Raw genomic sequence first — 26,568 nt, 5'->3', positions numbered from 1 at the left:
TTGTTTCTGATTGGTTTACCTTTGTTTCTATCTGCCTAAAATGTATACAATACTCTGAGCCACTCTTCCAGGGTGTGGCTATTCCTTACATGCATTTGTTCTTATGCTTTGAATATAGTTTTGTCACCCAGCTTTTGCTATGGCCATAAATACAAGCTGATACTTTTTTTGCAAATCTCGTCTCGAATCTTACTCTCTTTGGCATTTCAGTGCCTCAGGGAAACTGCTGGAACCTTACAAAGGATTGTAGGAAGTTATCACCCAGCCCTTTCCCAGAAAATGAAATATCCTAGGAAATATTGAAAAGGCAGAATATTTCTCTGGATATGAAAGGGAAGAAACATGTTTTAAAAGACAGAATAGCTGCCTGTAGCTTCCTGCCCATCCCCACTTTGTCAATGGGCCATTAAGAAGGCCAAGCTAATCTACTTGACATAATAAAGAGTTCTCCCCTTCAGCTCCAGGGAGATGGGATTAAGGCATGATAATATTGGCCCTTTACCCAACTCACCACATGGCATCTGAGAACTCAACCATACCTGGATTCAAAACACTGCCTAGAGAGTTGCCCCCGCATGGCCCCATGGGAGTCTGACAACCAATCAGAATACAAGATCAAGATCAAAGGCCAAAGGGGGGATAAAACCAGGGACTCAGCTTCTCTGCTGCCCTTCTCTTTTCTCCATCAACATTGAAGCATGTGATCACTTTTTCTGTTCAGGACTCAAGCCATGTGGTCCTGTCCACCAATAAACCATCTTTCCAAGCAGCCTCCATGTCTCAGTGTCTTTTTCCCCACTTGGAGCATTTCTTTCATCAATTGGAGACCCACAGATGGGACTCCAAGCTAGCCTAACCAATGGGTATGGCCCAGGTAAGCCTCCCATGCTGGCACAGACCCCATTAAGTCTGTGGGTGGCCTTAATCATTTGGATCTAGGCTTTAAAGGGGTTTTGAGATTGAGCTCAAAGGCTGCCTGGAAAGAAAGTGAGTACCTCTAAATTTTAATTCTGGGAAATGTGTGTATGCCTGCATGTGTATGACTGATGGGATCCGTCTCCTGATCACAGCTGGATCTTGGTTCCTCTGTGTGTTTTATCAAGAGAGCCTGGAAAGTATTAGGGTCAGGCCAGAGCACAGGACCTTTTGTTAGGGAAAGGAGAGTGTGTGTGAAAATGGATGGAAAAGTGAATGAAATTTTTTGTTGTTGTTGCTTTTGTCCTGTGAAAGCAAAAAACCAAAGGCCCAAAAGAGTGGAAAACAGTAGAGGTGCCTGGTACTAACTGCAGAGGGTGCAGAGGTCCTTAAGGATTACGTTTTTGATCCTCAAAACCAGGTGATTCCCTGAGACGAGGGGCCAAATACTTTGTGGGGGAATCGAAGTCCTTCTATATTTTTTTTCCCTGAAACTTATGGTGTGTGGTCACCCGGCTTGGCCAAAGTGAGCCCTATATGTAAAGGGTCATGGGAAGCATTAGCCCTACATGTAAAGGGTCATGGGAAGCATTAGCCCTATATGTAAAGGGTCATGGTAAGCATTAAGTACGGAGATTTCCTTAGATGCCAAGATTTTGGCTGAAAAAGAGAGCAAGGAAATTGCGTGAGAAATTGGCTTTGCTGAAAGATGATACAGGGAAAGTATTTTGGCTACATAAAGGTACATAAAAGAAAAGGGAAAATGTTGGGGTTTCTTTTTGGACTAGAAGATCTTCAAGGTGAGCTGATTATAGCAGTGTTCCAAAATTTGAGGGGGGCAGAAGAGGGGACTCAACCTACTCTTCGAAGCACCTGAAGGCAAGACAAGAAGCAATGGATGGAAACTAATCAAGCTAGAACTAAGGAGGAATTTTCTAACAATGAGAGCAATTAATCAATGGAACAGGTTGCCTCCAGAAGTCATGGGTGCTCCATCACTGGAGGCTTTTAAGAAGAGAATGGACAGCCCATTTGTCTGAGATGGTGTAGGGTCTCCTGCTTGAGCAGGGGGTTGAACTAGATGACCTACAAGGTCCCTTCCAACTCTGTTAATCTGTTATTCAGTACTGGGGGTTTATTTCTGCTGACTACCAGCTGCCAGCAGTTCGGCAGTTTGATCTTGACCGGCTCAAGGTTGACTCAGCCTTCTATCCTTCCCAGGTCAGCAAAATGAGGACCCAGATTGTTGGGGGCAATATGCTGAAAAACCGCTTATAAAGGGCTGTAAAGCATTGTGAAGTGGTATATAAGTCTAAGTGCTATTGTTATATACTGAAAGGTTCTTTTTCGGGTGTTATTCCCATCATTGCGAACTTTTTGTTGGTAGCGGAATATAATGGTGCCTCACTGGGCTGTACTTGGAGTTCTTTAAGTTATTTATCAAGCTTAATAAAACGTTGGATTTTGTTAAGTATGCTGAGATCTGCCTTCTTTATAGTCATAGGTGGTTTTGTTTTGCTTTATAAGGAATACTATTCAGAAAAAGAATGCTGATGAATACATTGCAATCTGAGTCAACCGCATGGGAACTATGGATGCCAAGGAGAAGCTAAATCTGAAGAAATACCTGCCTGGCTTCTCATTGTCCTGTTTCAGAATGAAAAAAGTCCCGCAGATTGTGAAATATTAAGATTTGGGGGGGGGGGGGGTCTCACAGGGGATTTTTCAAGATGGTCATAAGTTCCCTTCGTGTAGTTTTTGGATTGATTAATTTGTGCAATAGCATGTGGGTCTGAAATGTCATAAAGCAGTTATTGTTTTATGAACATATAAACTTTACAAATAATTTTACCTGGATTTTTATATATTAATCCACAAAATAGAATATCCCACTTACTGAACTAACAAAACAGAAATGAATTAAATCCCACCTTACAAAACTGGGCAATGCAACACTTGTGGTTTTTAACCCATTCAGATATATTAACTTCTGCTCCCTTTATGCCCAAGTGGTTGGGAATTATGAGAGTTAAGATTCAGTGAACTTATTTTTAAAAGTGAATACTAATATTTAAAAAGTTATTACTGGTAGAGTTGTGTGATGCAGCACACAAATGAAACCAGTGGCTCATTTTTATAATGCCTCGGTAAGGTCACACTTGGAATACTGCATTCAGTTCTGGTCACCACAATGTAGAAAGCAGGATGTGGAGACTCTAGAAAGAGTGCAGAAAACAGCAACAAAGAGGAGTAGGGGACTGGAGACTAAAACATATGAAGAACGGTTGCAGGAACTGGGTATGTCTAGCTTAATGAAAAGAAGGACTAGGGGAGACATGATAGCAGTGGTTAGGGTGCAGTACTGCAGGCCACTTCAGCTGACTGTTATCTGCAGTTCAGCGGTTCAAATCTCACCGGCTCAAGGTTGACTCAGCCTTCCATCCTTCCGAGGTGGGTGAAACGAGGACCCAGACTGTGGGGGCGATATGCTGACTCTGACTCTGTAAACCGCTTAGAGAGGGCTCAAAGCCCTATGAAGCGGTATATAAGTCTAACTGCTATTGCTATTGCTATAGCAGTGTTCCAATATCTCAGGGGTTGCCACAAAGAAGAGGGAGTCAAACTATTCTCCAAGGCACCTGAGGGTAGAACAAGAAGCAGTGGGTGGAAACTAATCAAGGAGAGAAGCAACTTAGAACTGAGAAGAAATTTCCTGACCGTTAGAACAATTAATCAGTGGAACAGCTTGCCTCCAGAAGTCGTGAATGCCCCAACACTACAAGTCTTTAAGAAGATGTTGGATAACCATCTGTCTGAAATGGTATAGAGTTTCCTGCCTAGGCAGGGGGTTGGACTAGAAGACCTCCAAGGTCCCTCCCAACTCTGCTATTGTATTGTATTGTAAACTTGTATGAGCTTGTTCTATGAAGACAGAATACTGCTATTCATTTGAAATTCAAGCCTGACCATTTCCAACAGCTGTTAATATTCTGCCTGCATCCTAAGTGCAGCTTTAGAAAGGAGTTGGCAAAAATCACTCTTAATGATTTAGTATGGACCAGAATATCCAAGCAAGCTAACCCTATTCCCAAAGCATACCACACACTGAACAGAAAGTGAAGGAGACTGAATTTTATTTAACTGAATTTATCTGAGTTGAAATTCATTATTTCTTTCAATACTGGGAATGTTTATCCTTATTTCTGTGAATTTTACATTGGTCCAGTCAACAAGAGTTTGTACACTTGGATTAAAATCTAACCAAATAATCAGCTGGTTATTTAACTTGGCCTGGAATTCTTCAAAGACTCAAGGTTCCCTGAGTCTAAACATTGCATTGCAACATTGACGATTGAAGATTGGTTGAAATTCATTTCATTTTAAGGGTGCCCAATTCCAAATGACCAAACTGTCAGTCCTAGAGGAGATCAACCCTATCTGCTCCTTAGAAGGCCAGATCCCGAAGATGAAACTCAAATACTTTGGCCACCTAATGAGAAGGAAGGACTCCCTGGAGAAGAGCCTAATGCTGGGAAAGATTGAGGGCAAAAGAAGAAGGGGACGACAGAGAATGAGGTGGCTGGATGGAGTCACTGAAGCAGTCGGCATGAGCTTAAATTGATGACAAAAGATGGTAGAGGACAGGAAGGACTGGAGGAACATTGTCATGGAGTCGCGATGGGTCGGACACGACTTCACAACTAATAACAAATTCCAAATGGCTCTGGGGACTTACACTTTAAAAAGTGAAGAATTATAAAATAAAGATCATACCCTATGAAAAAAAAACACAATGCACCAAAGAAAAAACTAACAGAGCTCAACAACCACCCACTCCCTGAGGTATCACGATTTTCAGAACATCATCAGAATGGGTGACATCCAGATTGCTGTGGGAGAGCCATTACCAATCTCTTGTTATATGAAACTGGCTTCCTCATTGACTTTGCTTGTCAGGAGGTCACAAAAGGTGATCACGTGATGCCGGGACACTCCAACTGCCATAAATATGAGTCAGTTGCCAAGCGTCTGAATTGTGATCACATGACCATTGGGATGCTGTCAGTTGTGTGAAAATTGCTCATAAGTTACTTCTTTCAGTGCCACTGTAACTTTGAATCAATGGTGGCCAGTTCGCACCTATTTGAGAGAACCGGTTCTTAACTTTCTAAGAGGTTCAGAGAACCGGTTGTTGGAAGAAATCTTCTTTTGGTTTTTTTTCCGCTTTACAGGGCTAATCCTGTAAGGAAGGCTGGAAGGAAACATTCTGGTGTTGTTTCTAGCTTAATCTTGATTGCCCTGCTTACAGAAACTGCCTCTCCGCTTAACCCTTATTACATTGTCACAGCTAAGGCAAGGTGCTCATCGACCTGAGTGATGTTGGGTTGGCCATGCCCACACGGTCACATGATCACTAAGCCCCGCCTACCTACCTGGTCATTAGGACAGAGAACCGTTTGTTAAATTATTTGAATCCCCCCACTGCTTTGAATGGTCACTAAATGAACTGTTGCAAATTGAGGATCACCTGTAGTGGCACAGAGGATTCATCTCAGTGAAATAAATTGGGTTACTCCTCCTATCTGACTAAATAGTCAAAGAAAAAATTAAAGAAAATTTAAATTAAAGAAAAAAAAGTCTAAAAGTTATGGTGGGATGGGCAGGAAGAGATAAGGAGGCTTGCAGCGGCATACTGCCATCGGGGGGGGGGGGGGGTGAGGTGGGGGGAGAGACATCTGTAAAAATAAATGACTCCTGCAAGGAAATAAGAGTTACCTCAGCCAATCCTTTTGTATTCAAAATATTCAGATTTAGATTTCTTTTTCCTTTGCTTTATTAGTGTAAACAAAATGCTTTTCCCAGCAGCTTTTTCCATATGCATATTATTTTAAACTATAAATCACATTTATTACATTCACGTAAAAAAAATAGAATAAGCATTGTTTTTGAGGGGACATCAGAAGGGGAAAACATAGGCACAAAAACACTGTTCAGTGCCCCCAAACCATACAGCTATACCCCACCCAATCTCTGCAGATGTAGATGTCTTTAAGGGAAAAAAACCCTCTATGGCTTTCTAAGATAAAATCCCGGTTAAGCAAGTTATACAATTTAGTGTTTTCCATAGTAACTCAGGAAGGCTGAGAAGTATTCAATATAATCTACATGTACATATTTAGGGATAGTTTTGACTGTAATATCTAAGGCATGGGCCCTCAAACTACGGCCCATGGGCCAGATACAGCCCACTGAAGCCATTAAGCCGGCCTACGCAGGATTACGAGGCTTGCCCCGCCCTCATCACCCCCGCCTACCCGCTAGCCCTCACCTGATTTCTGGAGGCTGAGGCAGCCAAAAACGGGACACACGGAGGCCTCTGGGGGAGACACACACACACACACATACAAGTCCCTCATATACATCCCAAGGGAGCCACATCCCTTCACTAATCTGCCTTCCACCCCCAGGAGCGTAACAAATTAAAAGTTTAATTTTTATGTATTGTTTGGACTGTTAAATTGGCCATGCCCACCCAGTCACATGACCACTTACCAACACCCCCCCAGCTTGTCTGCCCCCCCAACAGTCTGAAAGACCATGAATTGGCCCCCTGTTTAAAAAGTAGGAAGACCCCTAATCTAAAGTCTCCACTATCAAATTTCATATTCTGTTCTAATTATCAATACCTGCCATTGTGTATTAACAGAAAGTAAAATTGTTGCTACAAACATAGCACTTTTTCAATCCATGCAACTTTTAAGAAGGCTTGTATATTTACAATTATAGATGATTAAAGTTTAAGAGTAAATACCTGCAAAATTAGTAAGAAATTGTTCTTTTTGTTTTTGTTTTTAGGAACAAACCAAAAGGAACCAAGGAATTCCTTTTATTAGGAAAGGAACCTTTAAAAAAAAGAAACCAGGCAATAATAGCCTGAACCCACATATTATTTTTATTTGCTGTACAGAAAAATGACAAAGAAATCAACCACAGCTATTTTAAGACAAATTAGCTTAATAATCAAATTATCAATTTACAGTTATGTGTAATACAGATTACAATAAAAGTAATTAAAAACGAAGTAAAAAGATTTTTTTTTTTTTTTTTGGAAATTAAGATGGTTTCTTAAATCTTTTTTTTTACACCTAATTGGGAAAGAGGATTCCTGCAAACTTTTAATTGGTGAATTCAATATAGCTGTTCTTTCTAAACTTTAGGATTCCCGTTAATGCAAAAAAACCTCTCTTATTTTAATGTATATCTTTTTTACATAATTTCAATCGTTTGTTCATATTTAACATTTTTTTAAATATATACTGTATTTGTTTGAGATATCTATAAGAAAAAGCGCAATCATTTGGAAACTGAATCAGTGAATGTTTTTCCTGCGGCAAACCTAACCTTGGTTTGTTTGTTAAAAGCCACATTTTGCTTTCAATTGCAATACTTGTTAAGTTTTCTAGTTTTAAGCAAAAATAGGAGGCCTCTTCCCTCTTTGGTGCTCCAAAGAGTGTCGCAAATGGGAAATTTATTCCATCTTTTTTTCCACTGTGTCTTTCTGTTTCTTCATGTTGTCTTTGTAAGAAGTGTATTGTGAATCAGTTCCAAATAATTTATCCCACCATGTGAAGGTTGAAGCGTAGTTTCCAATGAAGTTCATATGATGGAAGTCATGAAAGCGAGACCCAGCATAAAAGGGCAGCAAATGTAAAGGATTCAGAGGAATATCATAGCCACTGAAAGGGAAAACAATGGAATGCACCTTTTAATAATATAATATTTCTCATATTTGATATGTAATTTGTTTAATGCTAAAGGTTTGAAATGGGATCCTGTATCTATTTGGAAATAGGTCCCTCTGAGTTTCATGTATGTATGTATGTATGTATGTATGTATGTGTATATATGTGTGTGTGTGTGTATATATATATATATGTGTGTGTGTGTGTGTGTGTGTGTATGTATGTATGTATGTGTGTATATATATATATATATATATGTGTGTGTGTGTGTGTGTGTGTGTGTGTGTGTTTCTTTTTGTGCTGATAAATAAATAGAGACTAGTATAGATCTATTTCAAGCTATTTAGCTCTCATCAGCTAGCCATACTCTTACTGGGATTCGAACCTGTGCTATATATATTCCAGAAAAATTATGTGTCTATTAAGACTGTTACGCTTATAACATGTAGAAAAAATAAAAAAATAATATACTAGTAAATTCTAATACAAGTTTCTATACGGTTGTTACATTCCATAAACCTAGTCAAGCAAGTTATTCATATTTTTCATTATCTCCCACAGTATCTGACAACCAATCTGATCTCGCAGGATTGGTGCACTTTTGAGTTCCATTGATTAAACGATAACATCTATCAGAACCCTAGAAAAATGCCTTTCTCTGTACCAACAACTGCCCTCTGGAATGTGGTTCCTCACAAGATTTGGATGGCCCAGCCACCTGATGTTTTCAAGGGCCCTGAAAATCTAGCTTTGTCCTGGCTTTTGGTGAGTGTAACTCAAGGCCCCTTTTCTTTGTTCCCATCCATGTCTGTTAACTCTTTGCTCTTTTTTAAAATTTGTTTTAAATGTTTTTAACGATCTGTAATCTGCCTAGATTTGTTGAGTGCCAGTGGCATATAAACTTAATATATCGTTATTATGGTTTGTCACACTATCAGCCAGTTGTTCAGACTGGATTTAGCATTTTTATCTGCCTAATGGTTTTAAAGATAACATCACAGAGTGTTAAGCCGCCCTAAACTAAAGTTGCCTTTTGCAATTGGTTGATTTGGTCATCACAGGGGGGTTAAGCCGCCCTAAACTAAAGTTGTCTTTTGCAATTGGTTGGTTTGGTCATCACAGAGTGTTAAGCCGCCCTAAACTAAAGTTGCCTTTTGCAATTGGTTGGTTTGGTCATGCCAAACCATGGTGCACCAGATGTTTTGGGATTACGCCCAATGGGCTATTATTATTGGTACTGTCATTACTTTATTTTGCCACAGTCCTTTGATTCTGATGTCTCTCAGTCTTTTTGTCTTTCTTATTAACAATTGTTAGATTTGGGGAGTTATATGGCAGATTCCCATCTGTTTGAAATCTAATGTTCTAGCGCAGGGATGTCAAACACATGGCTCGCGGGCTGCATACGGCCTGCACAGGCCACACCCATCTCAGCTCCGCAAATGCAAACACCACCCTGATATGGTCTGTGATGCAATCAGATTTGACACCCCTGTTCTAAAGCAATTTAGCTTCTTCATTATCTATTATTTTTTCTATTTTTTTCTATTCCCACCAATTCTTGCCTGCAAGCAAATAATATTTCTTGGAGATCTTCCAATTCACCATTGTTGCTCTTTTGTCATGCCATGACTTGTAATCAGTTTGGGCAAATTTTCTGCAGCAAACTAGGTGATCCACTGTTTCTACAGCTTCTTTGAAGAGGCAGCATTTGCTGACTGTTGGTGTCTCCTCCATTCCTGCTTTCTATGTGTTGAGAACCCAGATTGTTGGGGCAATATGCTGACTCTGTAAACTGCTTAGAGGGCTGTAAAGCACTATGAAGCGGTATATAAGTCTAAGTGCTGTTGCTATTGTTCTTAAGGTTAGGTCTTCTGCAACCAGAATTAGTTTCCCTCTGTCTCTTTCTTCAACTTTCTTGCTCTCAGCCATTGTCAGGTCTCTCTAATACTTAATAACCTTTCATAGTATACTAGCATCAATGCATCTTCTTCAGTCCAGATATACATCCAATAGTTTTGTTTTTTTTCAACTATCTTGCAACATTCTACATCTACCTATTTTCCTTGGTAAGTAGTCTGTCAACATTGCTGTTTGGATGAAGGGCATGGTTCATTGTCATTATTTTTCTGGTCTTCCTATCTAGGACATTTAGTTCTGCTTGACTCCAGTATGCCATTCCAGCTGTGTATCTAATAAGTACTAACTGCCTTTATGGTATCTCCTCCACTGAATTGGGACTTTAAAATTGTCTTCACTCTCATGATATAGTCACTTCTGACCTTTTTCTTGTTATCAAAGTGCTTGATGTTGTCAGCTTGAAGGATGCCCAGGTTTTAGTAGTGATCGTCTTCATCCAGACTCTTGATGGCATTTCCATAGAGCATCTTGATTGCTTCCCTTTTCACTATTTCCCCCTCCCCCCCCCCGCCCCCAGTTGATGGTGAGGCTGGCATGTTTACCCAGTTCAAATTCCATTGCAATATCTTGGCTGTATATAGGGACTGTCTTGAGAAGGAATTCTGTTTCAGATGGTGTTTTTTCATGCAGCCTCAGTTCATCTATGTAAAATAGGATAGCCTGGCAGAAGTCTTTGATGTTTGATAGCCATGACTTGATTTATTCAGTACTGTTGACAATAACAAGCAGTAGTGGCAATAGTGAATCTCCTTGAAATCTCTTTTAATATTAACGTCTCCTAGTCTATCACCACTGGACAAAATTGTATAACCTCAAATATTTACCAGTAACTATGTCTTCCATTGTGCATCTTTACACAAAACCTCTGGTGTTTGTCCTTGTTATTTCTAGGCTCCTGATTTTTCTTGTCTATTTCTATTTTTATTGCAAGTTCTTTCATTTCATCTTATGTTTTATTCTAATCCACTTTCTTTATCTAGGCTGCATTTTTGTATTTCTTTATGTAAAATACTTTTTTTGTATCTTTCATACTTCTTTCTCCTATTGGCATCTTAACTATTTGAAAAAATAACTATTTTTTTTCCAAATAGTTATGTTTATATAATGTTAAAATTTCTAAATCTGAACATAAAAAAGAATCATAAATAAGTAACAGATTACCTGTGAACATCAATGGTTTCTATCAAACGACAAATTAACCATGCCCATAGCAAAATTAGGTGATTGCATAAGATAATTATTCCAATGAAGAATCCAGCTCCAAGGACTACAGTTTCTAAAGGATGTGCATACTCAGCTTGCATCCCAAATGGTGCCTGAAGAAAAGTATACAGAAAAGGTTTGTGCATCTGTATCCATACTGAAGAAAAAATTTCATATATATGCTTTAATATGGCTATTTCAGGACATTTTCTTCCTTCATGTGCTAACCTTGAACTCAAACATTTTCAGGAAATTTAAGACTGAATAAATTGATCACATTTCTAAATGTAAGAATATTTGCTATTGCTAACTCCATTCAGCTCCTTAAAACAGCAGTCCCTTATATAACTGTGTGGATACTGTATGACTTAAAGACACACAAATAAGATTCTATAGATCAGTACACTTATGTATTCTATGAAGTTTTCCTCAATATTTTAAAAATATCATGCTAAAGAGGTTGCTTGAAACTAAATTTATTATTATTTTAGAAACAAAAATTAGTTATTCGAGTAAAATTGACAAATGTACAAATGTTGTACAAAAATATTGTTGGTTTACTGAAATGCAAACTCTTCACCTCTTGTAATCTTTCTGGCTCATATAGTAGGAAGAAGAGTAAATCAATCATATAGGTAAATAATAAACCTGCTGGTTTCTTCTCCCTATTTCTAAAAATAATAGCTAACACATGAAATTTTAAGGCTGCAATCATGTACTGAAACAGGTCCAGTGAGTTGCATGGAATGTTCTTATTGGTAACTGCATATACAACTAAACCATGTAAACCAAAAACTTAAGAAATTACATACAATAAATTCATGATGTACTTTGTGGATGTATTTATACAATCTCTTATGATGAAGTAGTCGATGCAGGAAATAATGCCAGGCATCTTCAATCACAGCACATCCAAAACACCGAGCAAGTATCTCAAACCTTTAAAAGAAAATGAGCTTTTGAGATGTATGCATATATGTATGTGCAATCTATCTAATGACCAATGCTAGAAACCTGACATATCAGACACAGAAATTTTAATAAAACATTTTTCCCTCTTGGAGCAACAAGCACAGCAAAATAAATTGCTGTTTGAGATAGTACATAGTTGTTACATAGATGTAGAATGTATAGAGATTAACAGACAATTAGGAATAACAGGCATTGCTTCCCTGCAACTAGTCTATGAAATTAAGGTTTCACTCTATTGTCATTTTTAATAAATTTGAAATTACTGAACCATAGATTCAAAAACATTTTTGGTCAAGCTTCTAGAAATTTCTCCAAAACCCAGTTCTTTATCAGCATACCAATATTTTTAATGTGTGGAAATATGTATTTTTAAGAAACAAATAATGAAAAATAGTTGAATATTGCTTACCATCTTGGCATCCTTTCCCAGTCATAAGGAATATTAAAATATTCTGTGAAATAAAAGGTACCACATATGAGAGGCAGCTGAATAAAAAATTGATTGAACAAAATTGTTCTGAAACATTTCCATTGTCCTGTCCATGTTTCTGGTTTATCCTATAACAGCAGCAAATAAACAAAAATAATTAAAATAGTGCATGTAGGAAACTGATTACATCTTACCCACTGGCTCTCTTTCCAACTACAATGCCAACATCAAAAAAGATCCTCATGTTCTGTACTTCTGTTGAAATGTCTCCTATTGGCACATATAAATATTTGAGGTTATACAATTTTGTCCTTGCCATCTACCCCATATGCATATATTTATTCCAAGTATTGAGACAGGAAAATTACTGCCCATTCATAGTGATTCAAGAGCCAAGGTGGCGCAGTGGTTAAATGCAGCACTGCAGGCTACTGCTAGATCAGCAGTTCAGCGGTTCAAATCTCACCGGCTCAGGGTTGACTCAGCCTTCCATCCTTCCGAGGTGGGTAAAATGAGGACCCAGATTGTTGGGGGCAATATGCTGACTCTCTGTAAACCGCTTAGAGAGGGCTGAAAGCCCTATGAAGCGGTATATAAGTCCACTGCTATTGCTATTGCTATTCTCTTAATTAAGAATACAATATTAGGCAAGTTTACTTACAGAGATAGCTGTCATTATGTTCAATGGTATTTTCTCCATAAATATGGATAGGACTGCAGCAAAGTAAGCTGCTTAACTTGAGTTCAAATATTGCACTGCAAAATGTGCATTCATGCGGTGATTTGAATATAAACCATCTGATTTTTTAAAAAATTAGAGAGGTTTTCTCTGATTATTTTTAATTTTGATTTTATTTGTCCTGCACTAAGATGTTGGCTAATAATTTCAGGTGAGATTTCTTCTGATGCACTTTAGTCAATGCAAATATTAGCGAGGATTCAATGAATAATTCACACATTATATGTTATAAATCAATTGGTATCATTTATAAACCTAGTTAAATCTCTGCTTCAAATAAAGTTTTCTGTAGGCAAGTATATGGCTGCCAATTAAAGGGCTGCCCGTAATTTCATGATAGTTTATGAATTTCATAAAGACTTCAGTCTTCTTCCATCAAATAATTTGCAGACACATTAACAACATGTTCTTCAACAGTGACTAGCTCCAAGCCTGACAGAAAAGCTGTTTGTTCTCATGATTTTTTTTTAAAGTTATATTTTCACAACTTGTTGAGTGTAATTATTGAAGCTTAGCATTTATTGCATCTCAGGCATATCTTTGAATAGATCATTGTGGTTAAGAGTAGCCAAATAATATCCCAGTAGGTAAATTTAATTTAATTTAATCATCAGAGTTTCAAGTCCTTTTTATTCATTTCTTTCAATACTACCAGACAGAACTGAAACTGGATACCATTTTTTTTTTGCAAAAGAACAAATGGACACAAATTTGACATTAGGACAACTCATAACAAGGATAAAGTAGTATCAGATCACTTTAACCTCCCAGGACACACTATGGTGGTCCGCGAAGTGACATCCAAAGGTTTCAGGCAATCACAGAAAATCTCAACAACCACAAAGGCTTTTAACACACTATAAATGTAATTACCATATAAGATGCACTTTTTCCTTCAAAAAAGAGGGTGAAAATCTGGATACGTCTTATACACTGAATACAGCATTTTTTGCCTCCCGAAACTCCGCCTCCTTCACTCTGTAAGCCTCCTAAAGGCTATTCATGCCTTTTGGGGGGGGGGGGGAAACAGGCTCATTTTTGCGCAAAATGGGCCGTTTTCAGGTTTGCAGAGTGCAAAAAATATATATTTTTTTAATTTGCCCGTTCAAAACCTTGGTGTCTTATACTCCTGTGCATCTTATACTCTGAAAAATATGGTATATGTAATTTATTTTATACGTAGTTTGTATTTGTATAACAATATTTCCTCTCCCTTCACTCCAATTTAAATCCTAAATGTAACCACTCTGTGCATCTAAAGAAATGAACTTCAATGGCATTTGATAATGACACAAAAACTGATACTTGACTAACAAAGATTAACCCAATGTCGTCAATATTTGCAATAGCAATAGCAATAGCAGTTAGACTTATATACCGCTTCATAGGGCTTTCAGCCCTCTCTAAGCGGTTTACAGAGTCAGCATATTGCCCCCAACAACAATCTGGGTCCTCATTTCACCCACCTCGGAAGGATGGAAGGCTGAGTCAACCCTGAGCCGGTGAGATTTGAACAGCTGAACTGCTGAACTAGCAGTCAGCTGAAGTGGCCTGCAGTACTGCACCCTAACCACTGCGCCACCTCGGCTCTCTATGAGAACACAGTGGTTCAGTCAGGTGGAATAGGAATCTTATCAAGAAACGGGCACAGGATGCATATCTTTTCTAATCCAATACAAACAACATATCATTCCTAATGGAATGAAATAACCTCTACAGTCTGAATACCAGAGTTGAAGGTCTTCTAGCTCAAACTGGAGACCCTATGCCATTTCAGACACATGGTTGCCCAATCTCCTCTTAAAAACTTCCAGTGTTGAAGCATTCACAACTTCGGGAGGCAAGTTGTTCCACTGGTTAATTGCTCTCACTGTCAGGAAATTTCTCCTTAGTTCTAGGTGGCTTCTCTACATTATTAGTTTCCACCCATTGCTTCTTGTCTTACCCTCAGGTTCTTTGGAGAATAGCTTGACTCCCTCTTCTTCATGGCAACCCCTAAGATATTGGAACACTGCTATCATGCCACCCCTAGTCCTTTCTTTTCATTAAACTCAAGAAAGCCAATTCCAGCAACCATTCTTTATGTTTTAGCCTCACGTCACCTAATCATTTTTGTTGCTCTTCTCTGCACTCTTGCTACGAGTCTCAACATCTTTTTTACATTGTGCCGACCAAAGCTAGATGCAGTATACTCAGTGTGGTCTTACCGAGGCATTATAAACAGGACTTTAAGTCCATCACTGAATGAGAGGTTGCTGAACATAAATGTTATTTATTTTTATCCTCCTTTTTTATAAGTAGCTCAAGACAGCAAACATACTTAAATGTTCTTCCTCCTATTCTCCCCACAACCCTGGGAGATGGTTGGGTTGAGAGACGACAAGCTCAAAGTAACTCGGATGGATGAACATATCTCTCAAAAATTTTAGCAATCTCAACAAACACGTTTTTAACATAATACAAATTCTGATATAATAGTAATCTATCTTACACATAAACTGCATTTCCCTAACCAATGGTCTTGCCCTCCTTACTCCCATCTCACCCCAATTTAAATCCTACATTAGTATGATAAAGTGAGTTGCATATCTAGTAAACATTTATACGTTTTAATGAATCCTTAGCTAAACAAAGTGCTACCAAATTCCTGCTAATGTTTTAGCACTATAAATTAAAACATAGCTCTCTACACGGTTAAAATTCCATCTTACCTTCTGTATTTTATATTTTTGCATATAAGGTATAAACTGAAATACAAAGCTAGGTAAGCATATTAAAAAATATAAAAGCTCATGAGCAAGAAGTGAACCCCAAGTCGCAATCTGGAATTTAGTGTAATTGTCCAGCATATAGTTCCAAGCATTTTTAAGTGGTTGCTGTACTGGATTCTCAGGCAGGAAAGAGTCAATGTATTCTACAGCAAAGTAGGCCGAATGCAGTATCTCAAAACTATTGTTATTCATCATCGTTCAGTTCTGGCACATCACACTGATAATTTCTTAACAAAGTTTCTATGAATCTGTAAAATGTCAAATTGAGAGAATTCGATTATTGGTAAACAGCAGTACAATATTAATATTTTTATTCTATATATCAACTCTTCAACCAGCACATATTACACAAACAGGTTTGTGATTGCTAGAACTTAAATTTGCAGATAGGTACGTTTTGAGAGTGGTTTCATCTAGAGCCCATGTAAAAATTCCACAAAGAATGAGATTCATAATTGTCCCCATTCTGAGCATACTGATTTGATTTGTATTTTGACTATGGTCTCATACCAGGTACCTGTAAAAACATACATGAAGAAGTCAAAACATACATGGCTCAGGGTCTTAGCCACCGCATCTCTATTATTTAATATAATTACCAGTAAAGGCATTTTGCATGATACAGCTGACCATAGAGCTGGAACAGCTCTCTACTTATTCTACCTGTTGCTTTCCAGAGGTGTGATACATCCTAATTGCTAACTGCTACACCTAAAAAATAACATCAGGTTGGGCAATGTTTGTCTAGAATATTTGATAAGGAACGGAAAACAAACATTTTAATCTCCACTCAAAAATCTTAAGCCATTGAATAACTCTGATCTGCACTGGAACTTTGGGGAAATATCATGGGGGACAGATACATTGCCTTGAGTGCCTTGGAAAAAAGTCCAGGACCAAGTTAGCTTTATTCAGATGTTTCCTTATTTTGCCACAACAGGCAATCATTATGAGTAAACCTACCCATCTGTTGGGAAATTATCAATTATCACCTCCCTTGCAGAAAACAAATCTTCCCTCCCTAATTCAGAAATCTGCTTTGTTTCTTGACAAAGAAATTTTATTTATTATTTTATTTGGTTTGTTAAGCATGTATAATAAAACAAGTATAAATATGAATATAACATAAACATATTAGTATACGCAGATGGATACAAATACATGGGAATATTAGGACAGGGAGAGAGCCAAGGTGGCGCAGTGGTTAAATGCAGCACTGCAGGCTACTGCTAGATCAGCAGTTCAAATCTCACCGGCTCAGGGTTGACTCAGCCTTCCATCCTTCCGAGGTGGGTAAAATGAGGACCCAGATTTTTGGGGGCAATATGCTGACTCTCGGTAAACCGCTTAGAGAGGGCTGAAAGCCCTATGAAGCGGTATATAAGTCTACTGCTATTGCTGGTGCGCTTATGGACGCCCTCTTAGGAATGTGGTGAGGTCCTTGGTAGACAGTTTAAGGTTAAAGTTTTGGGGGTTAGTTAAAAGATAATGCATTACAGCATTATTTTATTTATTACATGCCTACCGCCCGTGTCCTAATATTCTCTTGTATTCGTATTCATTTCATGTATTCATAATCATGTCTATACTAGGTATCTGTTACCTAATTCATACTTGACGAAATAAAAATTAAAAAAAAATGCTACCCTCCATCCCGCCCCGGCAAACACACACATTAATAAAACGGGGAAGAAATCACGCGCACGCAGACCAACAAACAAACATGCGGAGGGCATTTGTCATTCTTTGGGGATGTTTAATATGATAACATACTGAAAGGCAATGAAATTCATTTCGAAAGTGCCTGTGCCTGCATTACTATTAGGAATATAATGCAACGGTTGGGTTGGCAGTATATAAATCGTATAGCTGTACCCGATTTCAACGGGGAGCTTACTTGACCCTTTCCATCCTCCGCATGATGAGACCGGTTAATTTCGCTGCAAAAAAAAAACAAAAACGCGAAAAGGCACAGGGTCCACACAACCACGCAGTCACCCTAAAGCGAGGGACCCGGTTCACTTACCTGGCGCAGCTCTCTCCGCCAAGCAGAAGAAGAAGAAAAAACACATTCACCCTCAAGGAAATCAGAGACGCTCAAAGACGCTCCCCGGGAGAGCTAGGAAGGCTGCGCTGCTCCGATTGGCTAAAGCGCGAGGTGCCGTCACGATCAGGCGTGCGCTCGCTCGACAACACAGGAAGGGTTACGATTGGTGGGAGGAATGGAGTGAGATGGGTAGGTTTCTGGGGACAGCCTATAGGGAGCATCCCGTCAACAGTGAGGATAGGCGGGCTGTTATAGAAGATGTAGTTACCATGGAAACCGCAAGAGTTCCCTGTTCTGTTGTAGGTTTTGTGTGTTATTTGATAGAGGCCGGTTAAGGGAATGCAGGCTTTCAAGCCAATCCCGTCACGCAGGATTTCACTGCCATATCGAATAAAGTTACCTAAATAGCTTAAGCTACCTGGGCAAACGAAACATTTTGATTTTCTACACACGTAAAAAAACGAGGCTCCGTTACTGCTCTTTGTACTCCCAATCTGGGCTGCAAAACTAGCCTAAAGCAGTGTTTTTCAACCTTTTTTGTGCAAAGGCACACTTTTTTCATGAAAAAAATCACGAGGCACACCACCATTAGAAAATGTTAAAAAAATTTTAACTCTGTGCCTATATTGACTATATATAAAGTGTTTTTCCCACGGCACACCTTACACTATGTCACGGCACACTAGTGTGCCATGGCACAGTGGTTGAAAAACACTGGCCTAAAGACACACAATTCTCCCGAGTTTTGCAGCCCAGATGCGGCCAGTCAGTTATGAAATCTTACTGGCCAAGTTCTAACCTTTTTCCTACTTGAAGTGTGCTTTATTCAGCTAGCTAATTGTTCTTGTATCATATTTTCAAGGCGAAGGAGTGTATGAATCAATATTGGCGTCTGCTTATATTATTGCATTACTGTCAGAAATTAGTTTTTTTTCTAGCCTAGCAAACTGTAACCTTAATACTGGACTGCAAATGTTACCTCACTGCTGCATCTCGCTTTTATTCTTGGCTTCAAAGCTAGAGACATTCTTGAAAGCTAGTAGAAGAAATTGTTACACAGACAGCACAGATAAAGGAACCAAACTAGGGAGTTTTCCCGGCTCGTAAATCCTTAAAGCATTCTGCCAAAAAACAACTTGGCAAAGGAGGGGCAGCCACCCCCTACACAAGGCCATAGGAATACTCCATAGATAAAGTAGACAGAGACAGGAGCTTGAAGAAAAGAAAGCTTTAAAGATCACGGTTGGTAATGAATCTTTGTTTCTGATTGGTTTACCTTTGTTTCTATCTGCCTAAAATGTATACAATACTCTGAGCCACTCTTCCAGGGTGCGGCTATTCCTTACATGCATTTGTTCGTATGCTTTGAATATAGTTTTGTCACCCAGCTTTTGCTATGGCCATAAATACAAGCTGATACTTTTTTTGCAAATCTCGTCTCGAATCTTACTCTCTTTGGCATTTCAGTGCCTCAGGGAAACTGCTGGAACCTTACAAAGGATTGTAGGAAGTTATCACCCAGCCCTCTCCCAGAAAATGAAATATCCTAGGAAATATTGAAAAGGCAGAATATTTCTCTGGATATGAAAGGGAAGAAATATGTTTTAAAAGACAGAATAGCTCCCTGTAGCTTCCTGCCCATCCCTACTTTGTCAATGGGCCATTAAGAAGGCCAAGCCAATCTACTTTACATAATAAAGAGTTCTCCCCTTCAGCTCCAGGGAGATGGGATTAAGGCATGATAATATTGGCCCTTTACCCAACTCGCCACATGGCATCTGAGAACTCAACCATACCTGGATTCAAAACACCGCCTAGAGAGTTGCCCCTGCATGGCCCCATGGAAGTCTGACAGCCAATCAGAATACAAGCTCAAGATCAAAGGCCAGAGAGGGGATAAAACCAGGGACTCAGCATCTAAGTCGGCCCTTCTCTTTTCTCCACCAACATTGAAGCATGTGATCACCTTTTCTGTTCAGGACTCAAGCCATGTGGTCCTGTCCACCAATAAACCATCTTTCCAAGCAGCCTCCATGTCTCCAGTGTCTTTTTCCCGACTTGGAGCATTTCTTTCATCAATTGGAGACCCACAGATGGGACTCCAAGCTAGCCTAACCAATGGGTATGGCCCAGGTAAGCCTCCCATGCTGGCACAGACCCCATTAAGTCCGTGGGTGGCCTTAATCATTTGGATCTAGGTTTTAAAGGGGTTTTGAGTTTGAGCTCAAAGGCTGCCTGGAAAGAAAGTGAGTACCTCTAAATTTTAATTCTCTAAACTTTAATTTTAAAGCATGGCAAAGCATGGGAAATGTGTGTATGCCTGCATGCGTATGACTGATGGGATCCGTCTCCTGATCACAGCTGGATCTTGGTTCCTCTGTGTGTTTTATCAAGAGAGCCTGGAAAGTATTAGGGTCAGGCCAGAGCACAGGACCTTTTGTTAGGGAAAGGAGAGTGTGTGTGAAAATGGATGGAAAAGTGAATGGAAATTTTGTTGTTGTTGTTGCTTTTGTCCTGTGAAAGCAAAAAACCAAAGGCCCAAAAGAGTGGAAAACAGTAGAGGTGCCTGGTACTAACTGCAGAGGGTGCAGAGGTCCTTAAGGATTACGTTTTTGATCCTCAAAACCAGGTGATTCCCTGAGAGGAAGGGCCGAATACTTTGTGGGGGAATCAAAGTCCTTCCTAGAATTTTTTTCCCCTGAAACTTACGGTGTGTGGTCACCCGGCTTGGCCAAAGTGAGCCCTACATGTAAAGGGTCATGGGAAGCATTAGCCCTACATGTAAAGGGTCATGGGAAGCATTAGCCCTATATGTAAAGGGTCATGGTATGCATTAAGTACGGAGATTTCCTTAGATGCCAAGATTTTGGCTGAAAAAGAGAGCAAGGAAATTGTGTGAGAAATTGGCTTTGCTGAAAGATGATACAGGAAAAGTATTTTGGCTACATAAAGGTACATAAAAGAAAAGGGAAAATGTTGGGGTTTCTTTTTCTCTCTCTTGTCTGTCTGTCTTTCTCTGTCTTCTATACAACCATGTGGTTTGTTAAGATTTGTGCCTTCCCTAATTTAACAGATTTGTGCTGGGAATGACTAGGGTGTGTAACCCATAGACATCTCCCCCCCCCCAATCTTATTTTCTCCTTGTCCTCGTATAAATGTGTGTCTAAGTCTTTGTGCACCCTCGAGGTAATTGTAACTATAAAATGTCTCCAATCCACAAAAACAAGAATTTTAAAGTGTTCAAAGAAAGAAGAGAGTACTCTGGCAGAAATTGCCTTCGCTCAGTTTGTCGGGCCCAGAAAACTGAGTGAAGGGGAGGGGAGTTTTTACTGTATGTTTGTTTGGCCAACAAGAACAGAGTAAAGAGAAGTATTCTTCCTTCCTTATTTCCCTGTACCTTAAAGCAGTGTTTTTCAACCACTGTACCGCGGCACACTAGTGTGCCGTGACATAGTATAAAGTGTGCCATGGGAAAATTACTTTATATATAGTCAATATAGGCACAGAGTTACATTTTTTTAACATTTTCTAATGGTGGTGTGCCTCGTGATTTTTTTCATGAAAAAAGTGTGCCTTTGCACAAAAAAGGTTGAAAAACACTGCCTTAAAGTAACCACCCAGGAAATGTTTTCAGTTCATTTACCAGAAAAGTTTCATCCTTGCATTTATTGTGTTTAAATGATTTTACCTGTTTCTTTCTTTCCTGAAGCATGTGAATCCAGATCCCATTTCTCATCTGTGATATACCCATAATGTTACCAGTTTATCTGTTTAGTAACTGATGGCTTTATTTTTCAAATTCTGCCTGCAAGCTATCTACCCCCCCCCCACACCCCTCCCTTACCTCTAATCCCCCAACAATGCCTTTTCTGTGGGGGAGGGAACCTTGTTCTCATGTTTTTCAGCCCTGGAAGATTGTACTCTTCAGAAACAAAGGACTGCTAGCTCAAACCATAACTCTCGAATTGGCTGCTGGTGATTGCATCCTAATAAAACCTGACATGAGGAAAAAACTTAGCCAAGCCTGGGACAGACTCTGCCAAGCCTAACTGACCACTGTTACCAGCAAGCTAAACATAATGCCATCCAGCAGCAGTGATATCTCCCTTTTAATCCCATGGGGAAGGGTTAATTCTCCTCAGGCAATTCCCCCACTTGAAGAGTAGCAGAAAGGATCTTCAAAATCTGAGCCCTGACTGACTCAAAAATGATGCTGCCCCATTGCCCAGTAAAGCAGGATATGTTGCACTGGTGGTCTCATGAGTAGGAGTCCCCGGGCTCATTGTGTGTTATTTTAAAAATACTAAATAACCTGGATTGCATGCTAGCTAAACTCAATTTGGCCTCACTAAAATAAGAGCTAGGGCAGGTTCAAGAACCATCCCTCGAAATGGGCAGCCTGTAACTTAAAAGGGAAAGCATGGTTGTGAAGAATTTTGGGATTTCTGCTTGCTTCAAACCTGTCTGGAAGCTCACAGAAAGTGATATCTGATACTAATTGGCATGGAAAATTGGATACTGTAAATTTCTTTCCAGAAATTGTGCCCTGGTTGCTAGATCTTCATGGTTGAAAGCTCTCTGGGAGCCACTGAAAATATCCTTCTGCTGTCTCTCTCAATGCCTTTCCATTAGAAGAAGTAAGTTTCCCTGATCTGACCAATTTTAATCTTTTGTCAAGAACATGTGCGTTCCACTCATGTTTTGAAAAAAAAAGAGGAGGGATTGTAGGAAGTTATCACCATCTTTCCAAGCAGCCTCCATGTCTCCAGTGTCTTTTTCCACACTTGGAGCTGAACCCAGAAGGACATTTCTTTCATCAGGATAATGGTGTGTAAAGGTTCATTGCCTGTTTTACAATGTTTTAATTGACTGTAGTTAATTGACACTTCCCAGAATATAAACCTGAAACTTGGTACCATTTTAAAAGCAAGCAGTTATTCATTTAATTGAAGAATGCCTCTTCCCTAACATTCACTAACTTCTCAGTATTTTTTCCCCAAAATTAAGGAGTACAGCACTTCAGTGTAGTCCAAAGGTTCAAATACTATCACAGTACCAAATCATGCACTAGAAATAATATCAGCATATTATATTAACTAGTTAAATAATCTGTTTTTGGCATTGTTTCATGAGCTGATGAGACCGAAGCTATCTACCAATGAACAAGTAACCAGATAAAAAGCAACCCCAAACTTGAAAAAAACAAGTATGTAAATTTTTATTAAAGAAAGCAGATCAAAGTGACAATACTTTGGGTCAAATTTAACACATCCAGAGTTTAATACATTTCTTGTACAAATATGTTCACATACAATACAGTAATTAATAGTAGCTTACAGTTTTAAATAGTTACACAAATTTTTAAAATAGTTACACAGGAAGAGTTTTAAATGCCATGCAAGTAAAATAACCTCATACATTCATGTTATTCTATAATTATTACCATGCCCAATTACAATTAAGATAAATACATCAAAACATAACAAAGGGATCTTGTTGAATATGAACCACCAATATAAGTTAAAACACTTTTTAATTGAAAGGAATCAGTTTCATGGCATTAGGAAATATCAAAATATACACCTCTGTTTTACCAGGTAGTACTGGAATACCATGCTAGTTATAAATAAAATCAGTAAGTCCCTAACAAATATGAAGACAATTTATAAATGTGCAAACATTTGTAATGTAACCAAAGAGGAGTAAGAAAAATTAACGTGGGCATAAAACCTACTATTCATGGACATTTTACCCCCCCAAATCTTTATTTTTTAACTTTCACCAGAACACATTACTTTATGTTCTACTAGGGGAAAAATCTATAGTCAACCATATGGGAGACATGATTGGCTCTTAAGAAAATGAGGTTTGTCTAGAAATCCAGCAAATAAGATCCATACAGTTTTGTACATCTTCAGTAGATGCAGCCTACTGTGGAATAATGCTACACTTTGCTTCAACCTGGAATAATCTTCATTTTAAACCTTAATTGCAGTTTCCAACATGTCTCAGTGCACAGCTACAAGTTGAGAAGTGCTTGGATGCTTAATCACTTCAACACTACTTGTTAAAGCTTGCTTTTTAGGTGCAGAATCAAGAGGAAAAATATCTGCACCAATTCACAATGGTTTGTCAATAACAGTCACACCTAGAAAGAGAGATGCAAGAAATCAATTCTTTGTATGGGAACATTCCTAAATAATATTGGAAAAGGTTTGTTCACAAATGCTTCATATGCATGTAATACTTGTCATGAGTATCACCTTGCTGAGGGCAGGACACTGAACCTGTAAAAATACAAGCTAGCCAAAATCCACAGACTTCTCAACAAAATCTGATTGTGTCAAAATGAAAAATATGCACTGTGATATCACAATATGCCTTTTGTCATTTATCTCTCTCCTTGCCTGACCACAAGATCAATGGTTCCACAATTATTAACTTATTTTGCACCATATGCTACAACTAGTACTACAACTACTACAACTACATTTAAAAAGTAAAAATGTTGCTACCAGACTTCCGTCCATTCCCCAGATACTCAAAATAGTGGTGACGATTATGCTGCTGATGATAAAGTAATTCCTAAGCTGGAAAATATACCAATTTTTCTTTTAGAAGGGAACAGTATTTTCCACATTTATTTTTCAATACCTGCATAACTTCTTCCTGTACTCATACATGATGATCCAACTGTCCATTTATCTGTTGTCGGGTTATAATATTCCACTGTGGCCAAGTTACAGGAGCCGTCATCCCCTCCAATTACATATAAAAGTCCATTCACAGCAGCAACTCCTAATATGAAAAAAGAAATAAAACATCACTTGGTTGCTCACTAGCCAGGCAATATTTGCTACCGCAGTTTGGTTTTGGAAGAAAAACTGGAGGACCAAACAACAACTACAACAACAATAGAAATTCATTAAATTTATATTTCACCTCATTCCCAGCACCTTAGGGTGGTTTACAGTTTACAGCACAAAAACAGCACAAAATAACAATGATGACAAAGAAAACTAACCCAGAGGGAACTAGAAAAGAAAGAAAGGGGCATCAACTGTGCTAGCTAAATAATAATCTCTGCTGGGCTGATGATACTTCTTTGATAGCCAAAAATACAAAGGTTCTGGAAGTTTTAGTAATAAAAATTAAGGAGCAAGTAGGAACATTAATCTAAAAATAAATACAAAGATGAAATTATGATAACATGTACAACAAGTACCCTGCCTTAGAATTGAGACTGATAGCTTCCGCCTTTTAAGATCAACCAAAACCAGTAAAGGAACAGACATACAAACAAATGGATCATTGAACAAATTAACTCAGACTTCTCATAAGAGCCATAAATAATCAGGTTCAAATTATAGAGGGGTTAAAATTCTGTTAGGTTGATGGGTAAGATTAACAGTGCTAAAATGGTTACCATCCCATGCTCCCAATTGATTTGATATTTAATAGCATTCTCATATTAATTTCAAGTAGATATTTTATTAAGATTGATAAATTATTAGACATTTATATTTATACGAAATTATATGAAGAATTTCATTAGCTAAACTGGGATCATCTTTCAATGAAAGACAATCTTGGTTTGATTTTAACTGAATTTTAAATTTCAGATCCTTATTTACAGTTTTAATATTTTATAGTGCATTTTATTCAATGCCTGTAAGCTGCCTACGGTCACCTTTGGCGAGATGGGCGAGATGGGCAGCATGAAATTTGACTGACAAACAAACAAACAAATGGAAAGTTTATATTACCATCTATATTTATGCAAAATCAAAATTGAAGTTATAGGCTTCATTGGAATGCTTTTTTTCTTGTTAGATTTTTGGGTCAACATATAGCAAAAAGTGACCTTCATTTCCTAATTTGAGAGCAGCTACATATATTTGGGTCTTACTCTGAGACAGATTTCAATGGTGTATTCCAAAATTGGAAATTGTGACTAGATAATTATACTAAACTGGAAAAATACTATTACTTTAGATATTAAGAGTTCAAAAATAGGTCAGCATCAATTTTTAAGAAGGCCTTTTTTTCTACTAATCAAAATAAAACCTACAATACAATCTGTTTGGCCGAATACATAATACTTTACAAGAATAGATAAATCTTTGAGTAATTTTACAGATTATTATTAAACATGTGATATATTTAGAAAACTGTTATTAATTTAACATAATTTTTAGTTTTTTATTTTTATTTTCTTTTTTGCCATGGTGGCAGAATGGTTAGAATGCAGTACTGCAGGCTACTTCTATTGACCATCAATGGCCAATTGCCAGTAGTTTAGCTATTGTAATCTGTTTGTCAGGCCTGCAGTCATGTTATTCTGTTATTCAGTACTGGAGTCTATTTTTGCTGACTGCCGGCTGCCAGCAGTTCAGCAGTTTGATCCTTACTGGCTCAAGGTTGACTCAGCCTTCGATCCTTCCAAGGTCGGTAAAATGAGGATCCAGATTGTTAGGGGCAATAGGCTGTCTCTGTAAACCTCTTACAGAGAGTATAAAGCGGTATATGAATCTAAGTGCTATTGTTATTTTGGTAATGTAATTTAACAATTAATTAGGTTAGCTATTGGGCAAGTATCTATTATTGTTTTTCAATCTGCTTTGTTCATTGCTTTTTGTGTGTTTTTTGTAAAGAAAATTAAATTAAAAATATTCCATGAATACATTTAAGAAGTGCTTGAGTTCATGTTTGAAAGCCTCTCTGGGAGTAATTTTAATGGAAAATGCTTAAGCAAACAAATATGCAGATTACTTGAACAGTGTGCATATGCTTATTAAATTTATATAGTGTCACTTCTCACATACATG

General features: G+C 38.3%; 2 protein-coding genes across 4 annotated transcripts in view; both read right to left on the bottom strand.

Annotated features, from left to right (window-relative positions):
- Nucleotides 1-6,845: 6,845 nt before the first annotated feature.
- On the bottom strand, nt 6,846-17,856 carry MSMO1 (methylsterol monooxygenase 1). Its single transcript, XM_087724685.1, has 6 exons — nt 17,720-17,856; nt 15,634-15,941; nt 12,163-12,311; nt 11,594-11,720; nt 10,740-10,894; nt 6,846-7,652 (listed from the first exon to the last, which is right to left on the bottom strand). The coding sequence occupies exons 2-6, from the start codon at nt 15,886-15,888 to the stop codon at nt 7,445-7,447; spliced, it is 894 nt and encodes a 297-aa protein (XP_087580811.1). The 5' UTR covers nt 15,889-15,941; nt 17,720-17,856; the 3' UTR covers nt 6,846-7,444.
- A 5,084-nt stretch (nt 17,857-22,940) lies between these two features.
- KLHL2 (kelch like family member 2) overlaps nt 22,941-26,568 on the bottom strand; it is a 42,055-nt gene continuing 38,427 nt past the window's right edge. For all 3 annotated transcript variants that reach the window (XM_087724684.1, XM_087724682.1, XM_087724683.1), the window contains 2 exons: nt 24,395-24,538; nt 22,941-23,888 (listed from right to left, as the gene is read on the bottom strand). In XM_087724684.1, coding sequence (XP_087580810.1) covers nt 23,860-23,888; nt 24,395-24,538 — 173 coding nt within the window. In that variant the 3' untranslated portion in view covers nt 22,941-23,859. The remainder of the gene's footprint in view (nt 23,889-24,394; nt 24,539-26,568) is intronic.

The sequence above is a fragment of the Thamnophis sirtalis genome, unplaced genomic scaffold (genome assembly GCF_051295495.1).
Source record: "Thamnophis sirtalis isolate CommonGarterSnake01/CBP01778 unplaced genomic scaffold, rThaSir2_p1.2 scaffold_10, whole genome shotgun sequence".
NCBI lineage: Eukaryota > Metazoa > Chordata > Lepidosauria > Squamata > Natricidae > Thamnophis > Thamnophis sirtalis.
This window is presented reverse-complemented; position numbering and strand designations above follow the sequence as displayed.